This window comes from Nuphar pumila, chromosome 2, assembly GCF_984573655.1.
Source record: "Nuphar pumila chromosome 2, dmNupPumi1.hap1.1, whole genome shotgun sequence".
NCBI classification, from domain to species: domain Eukaryota; kingdom Viridiplantae; phylum Streptophyta; class Magnoliopsida; order Nymphaeales; family Nymphaeaceae; genus Nuphar; species Nuphar pumila.
This window is the reverse complement of record NC_143250.1, coordinates 106,004,057-106,023,006: the sequence shown is the minus strand read 5'-3', so window position 1 is coordinate 106,023,006 and position 18,950 is coordinate 106,004,057. Positions and strand designations below refer to the sequence as shown.

The window sequence follows — 18,950 nt, the reverse complement described above, 5'->3', positions numbered from 1 at the left end:
TGATCACCAGAAATTTCCAAAGTAACATCAGAACTTTAAGATGATAATTCCCGTTTTTCTTTCATTTTTTCCCCTTGGTCCAAGGACTACGGAGGGAGCAATGTTGTCAGAATCAATATCGAGCCAGAATCGATTTTGAAAATGATTCGGAGAATCTGCCAATTTTCTACCAGAAGATGACACGTATCATTAAATATATATATATATATATAAAATTTTATAATTTCTTAAAAAATATTAAAATTTTAAAAATTATTAAACCGAATCGGTCCTTTGTAGAATCGATTTTGAGCAGATTCGATGGGAATCAAGCCAATCCGCAACGATTCTTACAACAATGGAAGGGAGTATCCCCTGGTGGATTTGAAAGGCAGATACCTGCGGATAGTATGAGTACCGAGTACCGATCCATCTATTTCATCTGGCCCACAATGGATTTGTCATTCCAGCAATTCAACGGCTATCTATCAGCAAAAAATGATACAGCACCTGCTTCTTTTTTTCTTTATACCAAGGCACGAATTCTCACCGGGGTGGAGCCCATCTGGTGGGGTTGAACTCGTGAAAGTCACCAAAATTGACAGAACATCAGTTCAAAACCGATGGACGTGCATCCAATTACTCATGTTGGTGATATTTTGAAAAGATTATATCGTAATATTTTCCAAAATCTGAAAAAATCCCAAAACTTTGCAACGTTTTCAAAAAACCACTTATGCAATGTCATGGTTTTAATATATACCAGCATATTAAAACTTTTTAAGTTTTGTACTTTTACAACTTCATAATTCTCTACTATCCTTTTTTTTTTAAACTAGTTCCAGTGAGAAACCCCATCACCGACAGAAAGTGTGGACAATGGCCTGTTATTAGCCGTCTTTTGGACCCCTGCTGGGCTGAACTGAGCCTTAAGCCCATTGCTTTTCTTAGTCGGCCAACAAGGGCAGTCCAAACGAGACCATATGTAGCATCATCAAGCTTTATCTCAAACTACATGAAGTCCTGTTTTTTCATTTAGACTATATATATATATATATATATATATATATATATATATATATATATATATATATATATAAGCAAAGGTAACTGCCGGAACCAATCCATGCTTACCGCAGCCTACAAGACTTTTGAAGGGGCATTTTTTGTGTTTTTTCTCGAATCTGGCCATAAAAAAGCATTCTACATGCTTGATTTTATAGGAATCGGTTCTTGCGTCATCCGATTCTGATGGGCGAGTAGGTTTTTATGAGCTTTAAAAATTGACGGTGTAAAATTTTTATAAGTATCATAAAATTTAAGGCTTAAAAAATCATATTGTTTTAAAAACACAATCCAAGTTTTGTTTTTTAGCAAATCGATCATGCCGAACCCACCTGCAGGGTTAGATTGTGAAAAAAGACACTGAAACCCCCCGGTTGCTTGCGGTGCACTGCCGTAGACATGAAAGGGAGTAGTCAGCTACCTTCTAGGCTTAAACAAGACCATGTATTGGATGCGAATGAAGGTAAGAAACTAATGAGTAGAAATCACTCTTTTCTTCAAAAAAAACAATTTTTTGTACATCAAATGCTATGGATGTAATCTACATGGTTTGTTTAGTAGGAAACTTGTTTTGAATCATGTGATTATGACAAGTAATTAGGTTTTTAAGGGGATAAAAAATCAACAGCCTACAATGTGCCAAAAATTCACAACTCAAAAGATCACATTTTTATAAAAGCATGATCTAAGGTTTGATCCTTAACAAACAAACATCTATGTGGTTAGATTGAGTTAATACAACTTGCACTTATGATTTCTAGCTCATTAGTTATTTACCTTCCTTAATAGCAAATATTTTCATATATATATATATATATATATATATATATATATATATATATATATATATATGATTTTGAAAACCTCTCCCAATGGAAAACCTTCTCAAACCTCTCAAATAGACATTTTATTGAATTTTTGGTATTTTTTTCAAAATTCCAATCGTACATATGTGATCTATAGGTTTTTATAAGAATCAGTTCTTGGAGCATTTGATTATGATGCAAAGACAATTTTCAAGGCTCCAAATATCATTTTTTTCTATCCAAAATTCATGATCGAGTGTGGATTTCTAGTAAATCAATCATGTTGAACACTGTATGGTCAAAATTTTGAAAAAAAACACCAATTTTTTTTATTTGATAGGTTTGAAACCGTTTTCAAAAAATATATATATATATATATATACCAACTAGGCCCATGAACCTAACAGGCCAGCCACCAGCCAGGTTTGACCTAAGGCTAGCCTGTCAAATTGATGGGCTGGAGTTGACCGGGCTTGGCTAGGTCAATTTGTGGACCAGCCCGTTGCCCAACTAGGCCCATGAGCCTAACGGGCCAGTCACCAGCCAGGTTTGACCTAAGGCTATCCTGTTGAATCGATGGGCTGGAGTTGACCGGGCTTGGCTAGGTCAATTTATGGACCAGCCCGTTGCCCACCCCTTGGGCAGGCAGGCCTCTTGTTGGTAAAACTCTTGAGGCCCCCTTACTCACCACCACAAGAAAGTACAGCCAGCTTCCATCTTATGACGCGTTTTCATAACCCCGTGTAATCTTATTTGGATCCAAACCAAACTAGACTCTTTCAATATCAAATCCAACTAGCTCCCCACCAACAAGATATTAACTGTGTGAATTTGGTTGGATATTTGACAAAACTTAAATCAGGATCCGATTGGATAAATTAAAAAAAAATGGTTACGATCACAAATGGGTTAGATATGAAACAATTCAGGATTGGCTAGATAGCAAAGGTTAGTAAATCGATTCTGGCTCTGGATCCAGATCGGACTCGGGCCTCATAATAGGTTCCTAGACTGGATACTAGATCCAGTGAAATGGTCAAGTTCTATTGTTTTTATCAGCATCAGAGATCACATTCTTAGGAAAATCTGATGTTACATTCGAAAATCTAGTTTTACTAAAAAAATCTCAGAAAATATCAGCATATATAAAAATATAAATATACGTATGCATATGTGAATATATATATAAATATAAAAACAATAACAAAGTCTTTTGGTCATGTATTAATTGCAATAAAGAATTTTCAAATTAACAATATTAAAAATGTCAAGCTTTTTAGGCACTATAAGGTCTTAAGCATCATGACCATATCAAGATATTCTCAAAATATTGCCAATATTCTCTCTCTCTCTCTCTCTCTCTCTCTCTCTCTCTCTCTCTCTCTCTCTCTCTCTCTCTCTCACACACACACACACACACACACACACACACACACAAAAAGTACCGCCATCAATGTGTGATTTACTGGAAAAAAAGAGAAAAAAAGGATGCATCATACAACAGGATCCAAAATTTGTAGCCAACTGTGAAATAATCAGCTGTAAAAAAGTAGTTAGTCCCTGTGCCGGTAAACCTCACAAAGGCTGAACGTCTTCCATCACAACCTAAAGAAGCACTCGATCACTACAACTCCAAACGAACTCCAACTTGCATTTATGAGTTTAAGTGGATAACAGGACCTACAACCTTGGTCATCCGCTCAAGAAGATGTTAACCGAACCGATCATTCAGAAAATAATGAAGAGCAACCGCGAGCACGGCTACTAGTACAATTTTGAATAGCTTTTGCCTTATCAAAGATGAAGAAGATGATGATGTTGATGTCCCTTGTGATCTCCCTCTTATCTTAGAAGATAATTTGGACAGCAGCTGTATCAACAGACCGCCTTTCATGGCAGCTGCAAGAGGCAGTACAAAGAAAAATCATAAGACGAGTCTCTCAAAATTTCTGATGATTTTGAATGTCTATGAATAAATCAAACATACAAATTACCAAAAAAAGGGTTTGGTTAGTCGAGCATTTAATTTTTTTTCCTCAAAAACACATTTAATTTTTTTTTTTACCAGCTAAAGGTTTTCCTTAGTAATTTAGGAGAAAAGATGTCAATAACATATGAATATCTAGTTGGTTGAAAATAATAGTCACTATTCTCTTGACTTTTGAATTCATCAGGCGTGTGCATGTATACTCAGGAGTGGAGTAAATTGGTATCTCCATAAACATTTTTAGAACTCTAACCAGAGACCAAACTCTCAGATAATTTCTGCATTTGAGATGTTGACCTCTACAGAATCAAGGATTTAAATGGTTTATTAATAGATGCATAGTACATTTTATATTTTTTTTTAGTATTTTTCACAGATCATTAATTATCTATTTCTGTAGACCCTTTTTCTTTTAATAACTTGCTAATTTTATTTTTTATTTCAAGAATATATCAATTCTTTACCTAATAGAAATTTTCAGGTTCATATGGGATAGGGCAAAAGAGAAATGGCAAATACCCATAAAGATGTTTATATATATATATATATATATATATATATATATTCAGTATTGTAATAGTTTGCCCTATAGGGGCATTTTAGTCTTTTTATATGTAATTATAACTATTTATTAGAAACAATTATCTTCTTTTTTATTATTCTTTATTTTTTGTAATTTACTTTGGCATTGAGGGCTCCACTCCATAGAGTAGTTGGCTTCCCTTCCTTGTGGTTTGTATATAAACAGGGGATGTATTCCCCCCTATTACTCAATGCTTTTTCAAGCATATATTCAATAAGAATACATTTTTTACTTGTTTGTATTGCCTCTTGTTGACTCATTGTATTGTCCCATAGTGGGCTTGTGCCTTTGCACTTTTTTTGCTTATAATGCACCTTCGCGCCTTTGCACTTTGTTCCTACAATTTCACATACTTCCTTGCATGATATCAAAGCTATAGTGCTCTTTGTCCTTTGGAAAAGTGTTCATGGCTTGGTGGTGCTTGTGGAACTCAAGGTAGATGAGCTCTTTTCGTTGTCTTTCATAATTTATCTTTCCTCTTCTATCAAGTCAAAATGGAGAATGAACAAAAAATAGATCGCTCCTTCAAATTAAATGGTTTCAACTACATGACATGGGCGTCTGCTATGGAAAATAACCTCGAAGGCAAAAAGCTTTGGGGATAATGGGCTATATTCCGGAACCTCAACTCAAACTCACTAAGTTGAAAGCAAATCAAGAAAAAACGTTGAAAAGAGATGCATGAATCAAAGCCATTGAAGATCATCAATCCAAGGTAGATGATTGAAAAAGAAAATATGCAAAAATAATTGCATTGTTCATAAACAATGTTGAGCTCAAAATATATGTCAACATTGCTAAGTTCCACAAAGCTAATGAGACATGGTTCTTTATGAAAGGTATGTATACCTAAAAAGACTTTACAAGACATTTTTTTCTTTAAGAAAAAAAATGTACCATCAAACAAAGGGACATGAATGTCCATGACTACTTTAGTACTCTTGATCCTCTATGGGGACGAGTCATCCTTTCTTTAACCCAAATGAGTTACTAGTAAAGATATTAAGCTAATAAGAAAACAAATGAAAAAATAACACTTTTTCCAATTTTTGCATGGGCTTAGGTCCGAATTTGAATAAGATCTCCCCTCCTCCATCGATCTAAACCTCTTCTTTTGGAAGACGCCGTTGCTGAAATATGCCAAGAAGAAAGTCGTCTTGGTATGATTAAAGAAAGAGATGAAGTGTTGGCGGCAATCATGTGAAATTTTACAAGCCTCCACACTTTGAAAGGCAAAATCGCTATAATGTTAACTATAAAAAGGTTGTTTGTCATCATTGCCATGAATCGCAGGGCGTAAGTGACCTAATTGCCCCAAGTTGAATGACTCTCCAAAGAATAAGGTGACTTCCGTTGAAAAATCCACACCAAAGAAGGATGAACCAAGTAAGGTAAGAGACTCTTTTTCACTTACTCAACTATCGAAGGCACTTCAATAATTACTCAAATCTCCATCTACATTGGGTGTCGTGATAGCCTCATCTTCTCCTCAAGTTATGTCTTATTGGATCCTTGATTCAGGAGTCTCTTTTCATATGACACCTTATGAGAATGGTTTATTTGATTTATACACTAACGCAAAAACTACCTATGTTTTCATTGTCGATGGAACATCTTTGCAAATTAAAAGTATTGAAACCTTGGATTCTTTTAAAAAAATTTGTGTACCAAAAGCTAGGGTTGTTCTACAACTAAATTTAAATTTCTTTTTTGTTTCTCAAATTTCTAAACATCGATGTGAAATCTCCTCATCTAAGGGTTGCTCCGTGCAGGATCTTCGGTCCGAAAAAATAGATTGGGTAAGGCCATAGGAGGGAAGATCTTTACTTCATAAATTATCTAAATCTAACTCCAAATTCTTTTTATAATTATGTAGAAGATAAGGATATTGAAACTTAGCATAGAACACTTGGACATCCAAGTTACTCAAAGATGTATCTTCTTCCTTTTGGGAAAAAAAATTGTAATAAAAAAGATTTAATTTGCAAAGATTGTATTTTTGAAAAGATGAAATTCATCTATTTTCCTAATAGAACTTTTGTCTCTAAGAGACCTTTTGAATTAGTGCATTCAGATGTTTGGGGACCTTCATCTGTCATATCAAAATGAGGATATTCATATTATTTTACTTTTATCGATGATTTTACTAGATATGCGTGGATCTACTTCCTTAACTTTAAATCTAATGTGTTCTCTTTCTTTAAAAAATTTCATATGATTAACAAAAATCAATTTCAAAGCAACATTTCTATTCTTAGATCCGATTCGGGTGGTGAATACTTATCAAATGAGTTTCAAAATTATTTAGAACAAAATGAGATTTGTCACAAAAAGTCATGTCCTAAAACTCCCTAAAAAAATGGATTAGCTGAAAGAAAACATAGACATATTATAGAAACCACTAGGGCACTACTTATTTCTAAATATATTCTAAAAAAATTTTGGGTTGAGGTTGCTCTAACGTCAACGTATTTGATAAATAGAATAACATCATCATCCTTAAAGAATGTATCTTCTTATAAAAAATTATTTGAAAGAACACTCGATTTCAAGATGTTGCGAATTTTTTTTAGTGTTTTGTATTCTTACATAAAAGAGATAAATTATCTCCAAAAGCCATTAAATGCATATTCATGGGTTATAAAGAAAACAAAAAAAGATATACATGTTTTAACTCTAAGAGTAACAAACTATATGTTTCTAAAGATGTAACCTTTTTGAAAAATAAAAATGGTTTTGAGAGAACCAAAGAAAACAAGAAAGTAAATTATACTTTTCTAATTGACCTCTTGTCACAAAAAGAGTTCACTTCTTGTGATGATTCTTTGAATGATAACGGTGATAACACCTTGAATGATAATGAAAATGGTGATAATATTGTGAATTCAAATGATGAAAATATGAAATCACCTATAAGAAATGATGATATTGCGGATAAACCCATACAAATATATACTCGGCGTGACCAAAAAAATCCTTAAAATGCATTATAAAAATATTCACATAATTTGTCTTTAAAAAAAACCTCACCTAGAAGATCCAACGTGTCTCCAACCCACCAAGTAGGTTTGTATCTTATAATACATTGACATCAAATTATAGAGCATATCTAATAGTTGTACAATGTTATCATAAACCATCACGTTATAATGAAGCCAAACATCCTCCTCAATAAGTTGAAGCAATGAATATAGAACTTAAAACCCTTAAAAAGGCTAAAACATGAAAAATAACTTCATTATCTATAGGAAAGAAATCTAGAGGATGCAAATGGGTTTTTAAGGTTAAAACTAAAAGTGATGAGACTCTAGAAAGATATAAAGCTTGTTTAGTAGCCAAATGGTACTCTAAATAATATAGGATTGACTATAAAGAAACTTTTGCCCCAGTAGCTAGAATGACTAGTGTTAGGATACCCATAGCCGTTGCATCTATTCAAAAAATGACCCATATACTAAATAGATTTTTAAAATGTTTTTCTAAATAATTAATCAAATGGGGAGGTTTATATGGATCCTTCGTCGGGGTTTTGTATTGAAAAAGGTAAAATCCTTAAACTTAAAAAAGCTTTACACGGTCTTAAACAAGACCATAAACTTTGGCATGATAAATTTAGTAATGTAATGACTTACCTAAGTTTTCATTCTTGTTATACTGACGCTGCTCTTTTTGTCAAAAGTACAAGTTCTAAAGTTGTTATTCTTCTATTTTATGTAGAAGATATGATTATCACTGGAAGTGACAAGCAGGAAGTTAGTGATATTAAAAATATTTTAAAAGAAAATTTTGATGTGTCTAATTTAGGTTTTTTAAGATATTTTTTAGGTATTCAAGTTGTGTACTCTCCCAGAGGGTACATTTTTTATCAAATGAAACTTGTTGTTGATATTTGTACTATGTCTGACATTGCAGATGATAAGAAGATAGAAACCCCAAAAGTGATTAATGCTAAATTAAGGCTAAAAGATGGGACTATGCTTGAAGATCCTACACCTTACCACCAATTAGTTAGGTTGTTTACTTACTTATTTATCACTCGGCCAGACATAACGCATGCAGTTTACTCGGTCAGTCAGTTTCAGCATGCTCTGACCACTGTGCACATGAGTGTTGTACATCAAGAATACTATAATAAAGGGGGTTTTCTTATACTATCTTCTTCATTAGATTTGCATGCTTATGATGATATTGATTGGGGTGAAAATCCCAATGATAAAATCACAACTATGGGTTTTTATGTATTTTTAGTTGACTCTCTGATTTCATGGAGATGCAAGAAGCAATAAAAAGTATCATTATCCTCAACTGAATCTAAATATCGTGCAATGGCTATGACAACAATGGAGCTAGTGTGGCTAAAATGTCTTTCCAGTGATATGGGTGTAATCATCTCAATACCTTTGAAAATATACTGCGACAATAAAAGTGCAATCTATATTGCAAGCAACTACACCTTTCAACCAAACATATAGAGATGTATTGTCATTATGTGTGTGATGAGTATCTGAGAGGAACTATCAGGTTGTCATAATGTCACATCAGAGTACCGGCTTGTGGATTTCTTTACCAAAGTTCTTCCTGCTTCTCGATTTATTTTTCTCCTTAACCAACTTTCGGTCATTTCCCCGTAAGTTTGAGGGGGAGTGTTAATATATCTATATATATTCAGTATTGTAATAATTTTCCCTATAGAGGCATTTTAATCTTTTCACATATAATTATAATTGTTTATTAGAAACAGTTATCTTCCGCTTTTATTATTCTTTATTTATTTTTTTTGTAATTTACTTTGGCAATGGAAGCTCCACTCCATATGAGTGTCGGGAGCTCCCCAATGACTCTATCTATGTGGGGAGCTCCCAATGGCCTCCCTTCCTTGTGGTTTGTATATAAATAAGGGATGTATTCCCCCCTATTACTCAATGCTTTTTCAAGCATATATTCAATAGTAATACATTTTTTTACTTGTTTGTGTTGCCCCTTATTGGCTCCTTGTATTGTCCCATAGTGGACGTGTGCCTTTGTACTCTTTTGCTTGTATTGCACCTTCGTGCCTTTGTATTGTCCACTATTGGACTTGTATGTGCTTTTGCACTTTGTTCTTACAATTCCGCATACTTTATTACAAAAGATACTAGCTTCAATCTATAAATATTATATAAATATACCTTATGCTTAATGCTGACAACAGAATTAAGTAGTTTGGCATGGTTAAGAGTGAAACAGGAGCATGTGGAGGGATTAAGCGATATTTTTATTAATTGCAGAGTTACCAAGGATATCCTGGAATAAAGTGGTCCCTTTTTATGTTTGATGGCACAACCAAGGTGAATCGTAGAAGAGCTGCAGACATAGAGACTTGTGGCTTTCAAGGGCAAGAAGGTGCAGCTAAGCTTGCTGGTGGCCTTTCCAATAATCATTAAAAAGTTATGGGACATCAGAAATAGAAGACTATTTTAGAATGACCCTATAGTAGAAGAGGATGTACTAAAGAGGCACTTGATGCAGTCCATGAGTTTGTCATCATTAACTTAATATTAATTAGCTTTATGCAGGCAGATGGAAGCCATCAAAAGGTCGGTTAAAAAATAATATGTAGTCTTTGCCTTCATAGGCAGCTCACTGGAGTAAGTGTTTGCTGATTAGGGAAATGAATGAAGATTCATGATAATAGGATTGGTGGCAACCCATCATGAATGCAATTAAAATGGAAAAGCAAGTGGCCTTCGAATGCTCCATACATAATGTTGTGAAGGATGATTATCAACTCCTCAGATGACAGGTAAACCAGGTACAGTGAATGACTGTAATAAATATGTGGCAATTCATAAGGACTAGACGTATATTTATCATTGAGGAATTGCAATCATATATCTAAGACTTTTTCTCAGATGGAGACTATGGGATAGGAAAGGATCTGCAAAAGTAAGCCTGTTGGAGGAGTGTGGAGCATGTTTCCTACCTGGATATAAATCCTAAATTTTCGTGGACCAAACTTCGCGGTAAGTTGGCGGGGGGTTGACCCTCTTACTCGTAAGGTGGGGGTCTAGGGGCGCTAGCCCCTGAGGCATTTTTTTAAGGTAGTTATGTAATTTTGCCCTAGACTCCGTGTTATATTCAACTACACTAGTAGACTCTTTGTCAAATTTGTAGACTCCTATTTAAGAAGGCATCCTCCTCAATAATGTGTATCCCAATCGCGGTCGTGGACATAGCCAATTCTCGTCAAACCACGTAAAATCCTTGTTTTTGTGTGTAGTTGTTGTTTCTCCTTTTGTTTTTCATGCTTGTTTCTTCGATCCATCGGTAGGTTGAAGCATCGTTCCCTAACAAAGTCATGAGAATGATTTCCCACGAATTCAGATTTTTAAATCCAATATAAAATTGATTATGTATGGTATAGGTCTGCCTAATCCCAGATTGCCTGTCAAAAAGGGGGAAAAGAAAAGAAACAAGAGCTATTTCAGCACGATGATCAATTTTTTCATACCCCAGACGTTGATGCAGTCAGGGCTGTCAATATTTGACATTGTTCCAAAAATTATCATCACACAAAAACTGCTCTCCAAAACATATAATTGATCATAATTGAACCACATAAGCAAATCTGTAGTGTCAAGTCCTTTTAAAAACAACCTAAAGTACAACATTGATCATTAACTCCAACATTTTTTGGCGCTGGTGTGAGTATTGTAGACTAATCCAATATTAAAAATATGGTACTAGCTGTAAAATAGAAAATTTGATTATTTTGGGTCCAAACTGTTCTGCTTAAAATTTCAGAACACATCCAACTAAAATTAAGGTCAGATGTCTAATATTTCCCAAAACCAGAAGCACATATAATTCAACATCAAACATTAATAATGGAATAGGTAAAGCCTCAGGTTGGCTTTTTTCTTTCTTTCTTTCTTTTTCTCTAATGGGGGTGGGGTAATGACTTTTGTAAAATCTGCAATGGAACTGTCCAGAACCAAAGCCTAAAGATGACATAAAAACAAACAGGGACGACATTGATTGACCAACCACAGTTGCAATGTTCTCATTTCTAATTCAACTATTAAGTGGTTAGAAAGTAAAAGAGCCACAGTTTAGCAAGAAAATTTACCTTTGCTTTTTAAGAATCTTTCTTCCTCACCCACCCACCGCCTTAAAACATTCAGCAACGAACCAAAATATAAGGCAAGCACAGTGCATGTTAAAGTGATAACATTGTACGGCATGCTGAAATCGGGGGTAGCCAATGGCACAAGCAAAACTTCAGTATACAACTGAGTAGACTTCATCTCCTATGAAAAGGAAAACCAAAAATTAGAGAATAACACTGAACACTGAAATATGTCACATGGGTGCGGGTGCGGGTGCGGGGATTCGGCACTTCCAAAAAACCCGGGTGCGGGGGTGCGTAGGGGCAAAAATGTATATATATATATATATCATGTATAGTCTATATGTATGAATGTATGGTAGCTGTTAAGGTCCATGACATTTATGCCCAACTTACTTTTTACCATTTTTTTATCTTATATGGTTGTCCCCAAAGATGAAAGTGATGAGTTGTGGAGCCAGATTAATTGCTTTTGCCCTTGCAGGAAGGGGGGTCCGGGGGCTCCCCCCGGCGCGGGGGTTATAGGGGGGCAGCGCCCCCCCCCCCAAGGAACTTTTTTTAAATTCCGCAGCCCATTTCATAGGGCAAATCTTTTTTTTTTTTTTAAATCCAAAAAAATGGACAAAAATGACCCTGGGTGCGGTCAACGCACCCAGGGTCGGGTTGACCGCACCCGGTGCCGCACCCACGTCGAGTCGCGTCGATGCTGGTGCGGCACCCGGCTAGCCGAATCCCTGTGACATAGACTGAAATCAAAGGTGAGGACACTTTGAGACAAAAAACAAGCAAAATTTTTCGAAAACAACAATGTTTTGTTATTATGATTGAACCACGTACATTTACATGAATCAGAAGCATAAATATATTAAACGTGCTTGCGTTAAAAAAATAGTTCTCAGCAACCTGCTAACAAAACTTTTGATGCCTCAAGAAATGTCAGCTGAAGATAGACAAGATGGCCATGATTTCCAACATCATTCATGTGAACATTTGAAGAAGCAACTGCAGTACAGAATGCTGCATAAAGAAGGTGATGGCAACCTCTAAAAATATGGATTTAAAAACAGTGACCATTTATCTATAGATGTTTTGTGATTGCTGAAGCTCCCAGTTTCCCCTCCAAGAATATCGCTCTTTATCATCATATCAAAAGAAAAAGTGCTAAATGGAAACTGAGATCTTGATAAACATTAATGATTGAAGGGATAGGAGAGGAGATGAATATCCTTGATAGAATCCCTTAATTTAGTAAAATGGATGCAAATCAAAGCATTATCACCTTTATGTTGTTGAAAAATCAGGTTTATGCAACGAACACCAAGAACTTGAGGAACTTCAACTTGTGGAGGCAGTTTGATAGATCTCTTATTCTACTTCCATATAGTGTATTGTCACAAAGATGGGACAAGAGACAGATGGCAAGAATAAAAGTGACCTGGTTAGTGACACTTATAGCAAAAGACACTAGAATACACCAATTTACTTGTGATTGCAGCATATAGAATATAGAAAATGGTACAAGAATTTATGAGCTATATAAGGCATGTGACGTGAAACCTTTCAAGATTTAGAGTGAACCATCTCTATAGATTTATTACCTGAAATTTACATAACAAGGGTGATTCAGCTGATGACTTTTCTTCATGGTAGGTTCTGCTTGTTTTGAAGTCTGGAAAGCTGATAAGAGCAGATGGAATATCAAACCCTTGGTTGGCATCCGGGGGATATTCATCAATATGAAGAAAACCCTACAATGACAAGATTATTCCACATCAATATATCATATACAAGCACAGCCTGTGAGTTTTCAACTTCCAGACAAAAACTATTGCTGATTCATTCACGCATAAGCTTTTTACAGAGACATAATTAAATATGTCGGCTAAGCTTTTTTATGCTAGTGCATTTTACATGAAACAAAGACACTATCAGTATATGCAGCAAACAGAACTGGACCATAATTTTACAGAAACATTGCAATGAAAAAGCTAAGCAGATGTCAACACGGAAAATATATGCAACATGGAACACCAAAATGAAGATCTAGATGCATAAAACACATGCCCACCAACTACATGTGCAGACACACACACACATATAGACCTTTCTTTCACTTTGGTTTCTAATACAAGTTATACAACATGACTAAGATAAACATTTCCTACTTGCTTCCATTATCATTGAGATTTGGTGGTATCCAGATGCAGTTCCATGAGTTCTATATCATCATTGGATCAATGTCAAACCATGTAGAATCAGTCCATCTTAGGTGGATTAATGTCCAGTCCAATTTGACTTTGAGGGTCGCCAGATTGAACTGGTAGGATTTACTGAGTCAATCTAACAACCACATGGGAATCAAGTGTATTGACTTCTGGCCTGTGCACAACCTAGGTGCCTACAAGTATAACCAGATTAGATGCATTTGTTGGATCTGGACTTGACCCACCAGATCATGATGGGACAAGTTGAGCCTACATGGACTTCAGTCAATCCAAAGTGGATCACATACAGGTTGGATGAACATAAGTTGGTTGAACACAGAGACTTAGACAAGAGGAAGAACTATAGTTGGACAAAAGACAAACACTTGAGAGAGAAGGAAAAAGAAAAGAAACAAAAAAATTTCCCCTTGTGTTATAGAAACATGGCAGTCAAACTTTTCCTATTTCAGATAACATACACACTATGTCACAGGGATTCGGCTAGCAGGGTGCCGCACCCGCGTCGACGCGACTCGACGCGGGTGCGGGTGCGGTCAACCCGACCCTGGGTGCGTTGACCGCACCCAGGGTCATTTTTGTCCCTTTTTTGGATTTTTTTTTTTTTGCCCTATGAAATGGGACCCGCGCCGGGGGGAGCCCCCAGACCCCCCTTCCTACAAGGGCAAAAACAATGAATCAGGCTCCACAACTCATCACTTTCATCTTTAGGGACAACCATATAAGATAAAAAAATGGTAAAAAGTAAGTTGGGCATAAATGTCATGGACCTTAACAGCTACCATACATTCATACATATACATGATATATATATTTATATATATATTGTTTTTATTTTTATTTTTTTTACATTTTTGCCCCTGCCGCACCCGGGTTTTTTGGAAGTGCCGAATCCCCGCACCCGCACCTGCACCCATGTGACATAGCATACACACAAAAAAATTAAATGCAACCAAACCTACACTAAGGGGGAATGAGAAGCTCTTTAGTTGGTTGCCCTTTTCTCTAAAAATTTATGAGCACTTTTAAAGATAATCTTGTTATACAAAAGAAACACCTCAAACAGACAAGCGATTAAGGCCATTAAAACAAGTTTACGGAATTGACTCCATCACCAGATTATAAGTTCATTCCCTACCCGACCAGAATGAAATAGGGTTCCCAGCAGCTTCTTGAACTCATACACCTCAGCATTTCATGTTGTGTGAGTTGAGCCCGCTTAGCTCAGAGGCTAGAGCATCACATTTGTAATGTGATGGCCATCGGTTCGACTCTAATAGTCGGCTTTTCTCTATCAGTTCTATCGATTATTTATCCATGATTGATAATGTCTCATTGAATCAAGGAATAGTGAAAAGACTTTTCTTTTTCTTCCAAATCTTAGGTTCCCGATCTATTATGTCTATGTCGGTGTAACTTACATTCCAATTCAATTACAAGTAAAACACTTATTTGAAGCAGTTCTATCTCTACAGAACAAATCATGGGATACTTACTTACCATATATATGTACATATTTACAAAATAATCTGGGAATTGATACAATTCATCTATTTCTCTTTTTAGCATTAGCACTTTGATATCCAACTAAAGACACTTCAAAAACAATTGTTGCTTAAGAAAATGAGGGGCCTCGTATGATGAAACTTCAAAATAATGACGTCAAGTTACAACATGAAAAGTGACTGACCTATAAATGATTAAACAGAACAAAACGAATTTCACTTAAGTGCACCTTCTCGAAGTCAAGGATCAGTGCTGCTGATTTTGTACTATGAGGTAGCATAAGAAGGACTTCCATCATGCCAGGAGACACTCTATCAACTGAAGGTGAGACACTTATTCGTTTCACCACATCCGGAACTGGCATGAGTAGACCATCAATATAAATTTGTAGTGTATGAAAATAAACTTTAACATACCAAGGCACAACTTGGAAAATCATAATCTCAACCATGTGATTATGGTGATTTGATACCAAATCTGTGCTGGGGCTATTCAAATGATCTTCACTAAATTTTGTAGATTGCAGAGATATGGCCACAGATCCTCTTGCATTTCCACTTCCCATCAGAAACCTACTTGCGTGAAATGGTGCTTGACAAGATGTCCAAATTACAGGATGCTTCCACGTTATGCCTACATCCAGAGGTCGAGCAAGAGTGGAACCTTTTATAGAGAACTTATAAAGTACGGAGGTAGGTGGTGAGTTAGTGCCCTTGTTTGAATTATCCAACCCTCTTAATAGTCCATCTGGGATTATGGATAATTCAAACACCTGATTTCTCCATGAACTTTCAGAGACAACACTATCACCACTGGTCCAAACATCAGCCAAACTTTCCAGCTTCTTAACTAAACCACCCTCTAGCTCAAGAAAAATATTGCTGGACTTTGCAAGAACACATCGACCAGTGACCTGTTTTCCAAACAAAGAACCAATAGACCAACTAGGTTGCTTTGTTTTCTCTGAAAAATGAGTGTTTGGTATGCTAGGTTGAAGAACAAGAGTCAGGGTTTGCTCAAGCGTAATGCCTGAATCTGCCCTTTCTCTATCCAATTCAAACTCAGATGAACTAATGTACAAGCGCTGTGAATGATAAAATCCTTTGTATATAGATGGTCTGTCCATTACTGCAGCAATCCCAGCCTTATCTCGGCAAGGAAGAAGCTTCAACCAGGGAGTAAGATTTTCAGTACACACAGCCTCACGAGGCAATGCACCATACCTCAAGTTGTGGTTCACATCTGGCTTACAGGACCAGTTTGGGGCTGCATAAGAAGTAGTTGACTCCAGAAAATTAATGGAAGCACAGAAAAGACCTGAGAGAGTATGTGTCAGATTCCTCCAAGTTGCATCAACTTGGTCAGATGGAACATCTAAGACAGCCCAGAGCTCAACCCCAGGTGGCTTTGCATTGTTGGCTGACATATAATCTGACCCTCCCCATCGTTCATAGTTCCACCTACCCTGTGTAAATGACAACTCCATTTCCCGAATCCTGAACTTCTGAACCTGTTCAAGAGTAAATAGAATTCAATCATTGGGACAAGTAACCTCAAATATTAAAACAATTGCCGAACAAGTTTCTTCATCGGTATATGGCATTCCATTCGACCACCAAAAGACAACTTCATTAAAGTAAAAGGAAAGAGGAGATCGCTTGACATAGAGAGTAAATAGACATAGCTTGCATGAAAGGATCATAACACGTTAGGGACTGATGCAACATTGTCAGCCATGTACCGATCATCAGTGTGCTCACTCGGGTGCCTTGAATTTGCAAAGGATACTGTTGCATTAAATGATAGGATACATGCCTATGTGATGTAGGACAAGGATAACCAAGGATATGTTTCATACATATTCTTTCCTAGTGCCTTTTTTCTTGGACATGATTTAGCACTTTCTTCCTCTTACCACTCCAGAACATGCCGTCCTCTCGAGGAAACATTCCATCACTGATATCACAACTCCTCTAGATTCAAACCCATATGGTCACGATGTATGATTTGCTCTAACTAGTAATATGATCTCATTTCTTACCTACATTAAGAAGCCTATCAAAACAATAAGCTACAGAAGATTGAGCAACTTGTGTCTATTAATTCCAAAATATAATCCAATTTAAATTGGTGATCCCAGCAATGCAGTCATCCACAAAAGATCGAAAAGCAATTCTTTCGGTAAACTTGATATTCGACATTCAAGCCAAGGGTTATCTCTATATTCCTAAATCCACGTAAAATGCTTCTTAAGTTTTACCCAAACGAGCCATCAATTCTGCAATTTTTCGCTCGAGGAGCTTGATCAAAAACCATAAACAGCAGATTGGATACTCATGGAAGCAAACGAGAATTCCATTCAGACCCACTGCGTTCCTCATTCAGATTGGTGGAAGACACAGGGGGAGGAAAAGGCTACACATTTACTAAATCCGAATCAAATGATCAACGACAATACCAATCACACGAATTCCTAGGCGAAAGAAAACCGCGAGAAGCGTACCAATTGATAGATTGCTTTGGGGAAGAGGCGGTGGTGGCGGCCATAGTCGTCCGTGGGAGGGACTCTGCTGGTGAAGTGGAAATGGGCCAGAACCTTTAGATCGCTGAGGGGCCGGAGAAACAACTCCTCCGTGAACTCCTCTTCCTTCACCGCACCACTCGTTTCCGCAAGGAAGTAAGAGGAGAGGAGAAGGAATGTGGAAACGAGGAGGGGGAAACGAACCACGACGGCCATCGTTCTACAGACGGAGGTGCGACCTTCTCTTCATCCTCTTCTTCTCTGAGATGGAATTAAGGTTTTCTGGTACTCTGTCCGCCACTGAAAGCACTTGAGACCTTCAGAGTGCCCTGAGAGAGAGAGAGCTCAAATGAGTCAAGATGACGACGGATCTACGTCGCTCGGGTTTGGGTTCTTTAACGGATCCGAACCAGAACCGAACCTTGAGTATGGCCCTGGATCAGATTTTATCCCACATTCGACCAAACCCGACTCCGTTCAGTCAGAATTGGTAAGCCAAAACTAGGGGTGGCAATCGGGTCGGGTTGGCGGGTCGTGTGAGCGGGTTGGCGGGTCAGCATACCTCAACACAAAACTGACTCATTTATTAAACGGGTCGGCTGTGGCAAACACGAACCCAACCCATTTATTAAACGGGTAACCCGACCCGACACGGTTAACCCGTTTAATAAACGGGTCGGGTCAGGTCGGGTAAACGTGTTGGCGGGTCGGGTTCAGGGTTTTACATTTAAAAGTTTACGGGTTGGCGGGCAGGTTGGCGGGTTAGCAGGTGGGTTGGCGGGTTGGGTTCGGGTAAACGGGTTGACCCGCCCGCCTAACCCGTTTATTAAACGGGTTGGCGGGTTGGCATACCCCTAACACGAACCCAACCCGTTTAATAAACGGGTTAGGCGGGTCGACCCGTTTATGACACGAACCCGTTTAAGTCAAACCCGAACCCGGCTTAGAAGCGGGTTGGCAGGTCGGGTTGGCGGGTCGTGTCAGAAATTGCCACCCCTAGCCAAAACTATACCCAGTTGTATAGGCTCATCTAGGGGCGTCACAAGGGTCGGGTTGGTTCGGACTCAGCCTCTAGAATGGAGTCCAGAACTAGGTCCAATTAGACCTACCATAAGAGAAACCATATCTCGATTCTATAAGGATTACATGAACCAAGACCCAAACCATACCTGA

General features: G+C 37.2%; 1 protein-coding gene across 2 annotated transcripts; it reads right to left on the bottom strand.

Moving 5' to 3' along the window:
* Nucleotides 1-3,369: 3,369 nt before the first annotated feature.
* On the bottom strand, nt 3,370-18,108 carry LOC149846572 (uncharacterized). Of its 2 annotated transcripts, XM_089998080.1 has the most exons (6): nt 17,760-18,055; nt 15,486-16,766; nt 13,127-13,276; nt 11,529-11,709; nt 3,538-3,749; nt 3,370-3,455 (listed from the first exon to the last, which is right to left on the bottom strand). In XM_089998080.1, the coding sequence occupies exons 1-5, from the start codon at nt 17,991-17,993 to the stop codon at nt 3,562-3,564; spliced, it is 2,034 nt and encodes a 677-aa protein (XP_089854206.1). In that variant the 5' UTR covers nt 17,994-18,055; the 3' UTR covers nt 3,370-3,455; nt 3,538-3,561. The 2 variants fall into 2 exon arrangements, with proteins under 2 accessions (XP_089854206.1, XP_089854205.1); XM_089998079.1 differs by having other exon boundaries at nt 3,370-3,749; nt 17,760-18,108.
* Between the last annotated feature and the right edge of the window lie 842 nt (nt 18,109-18,950).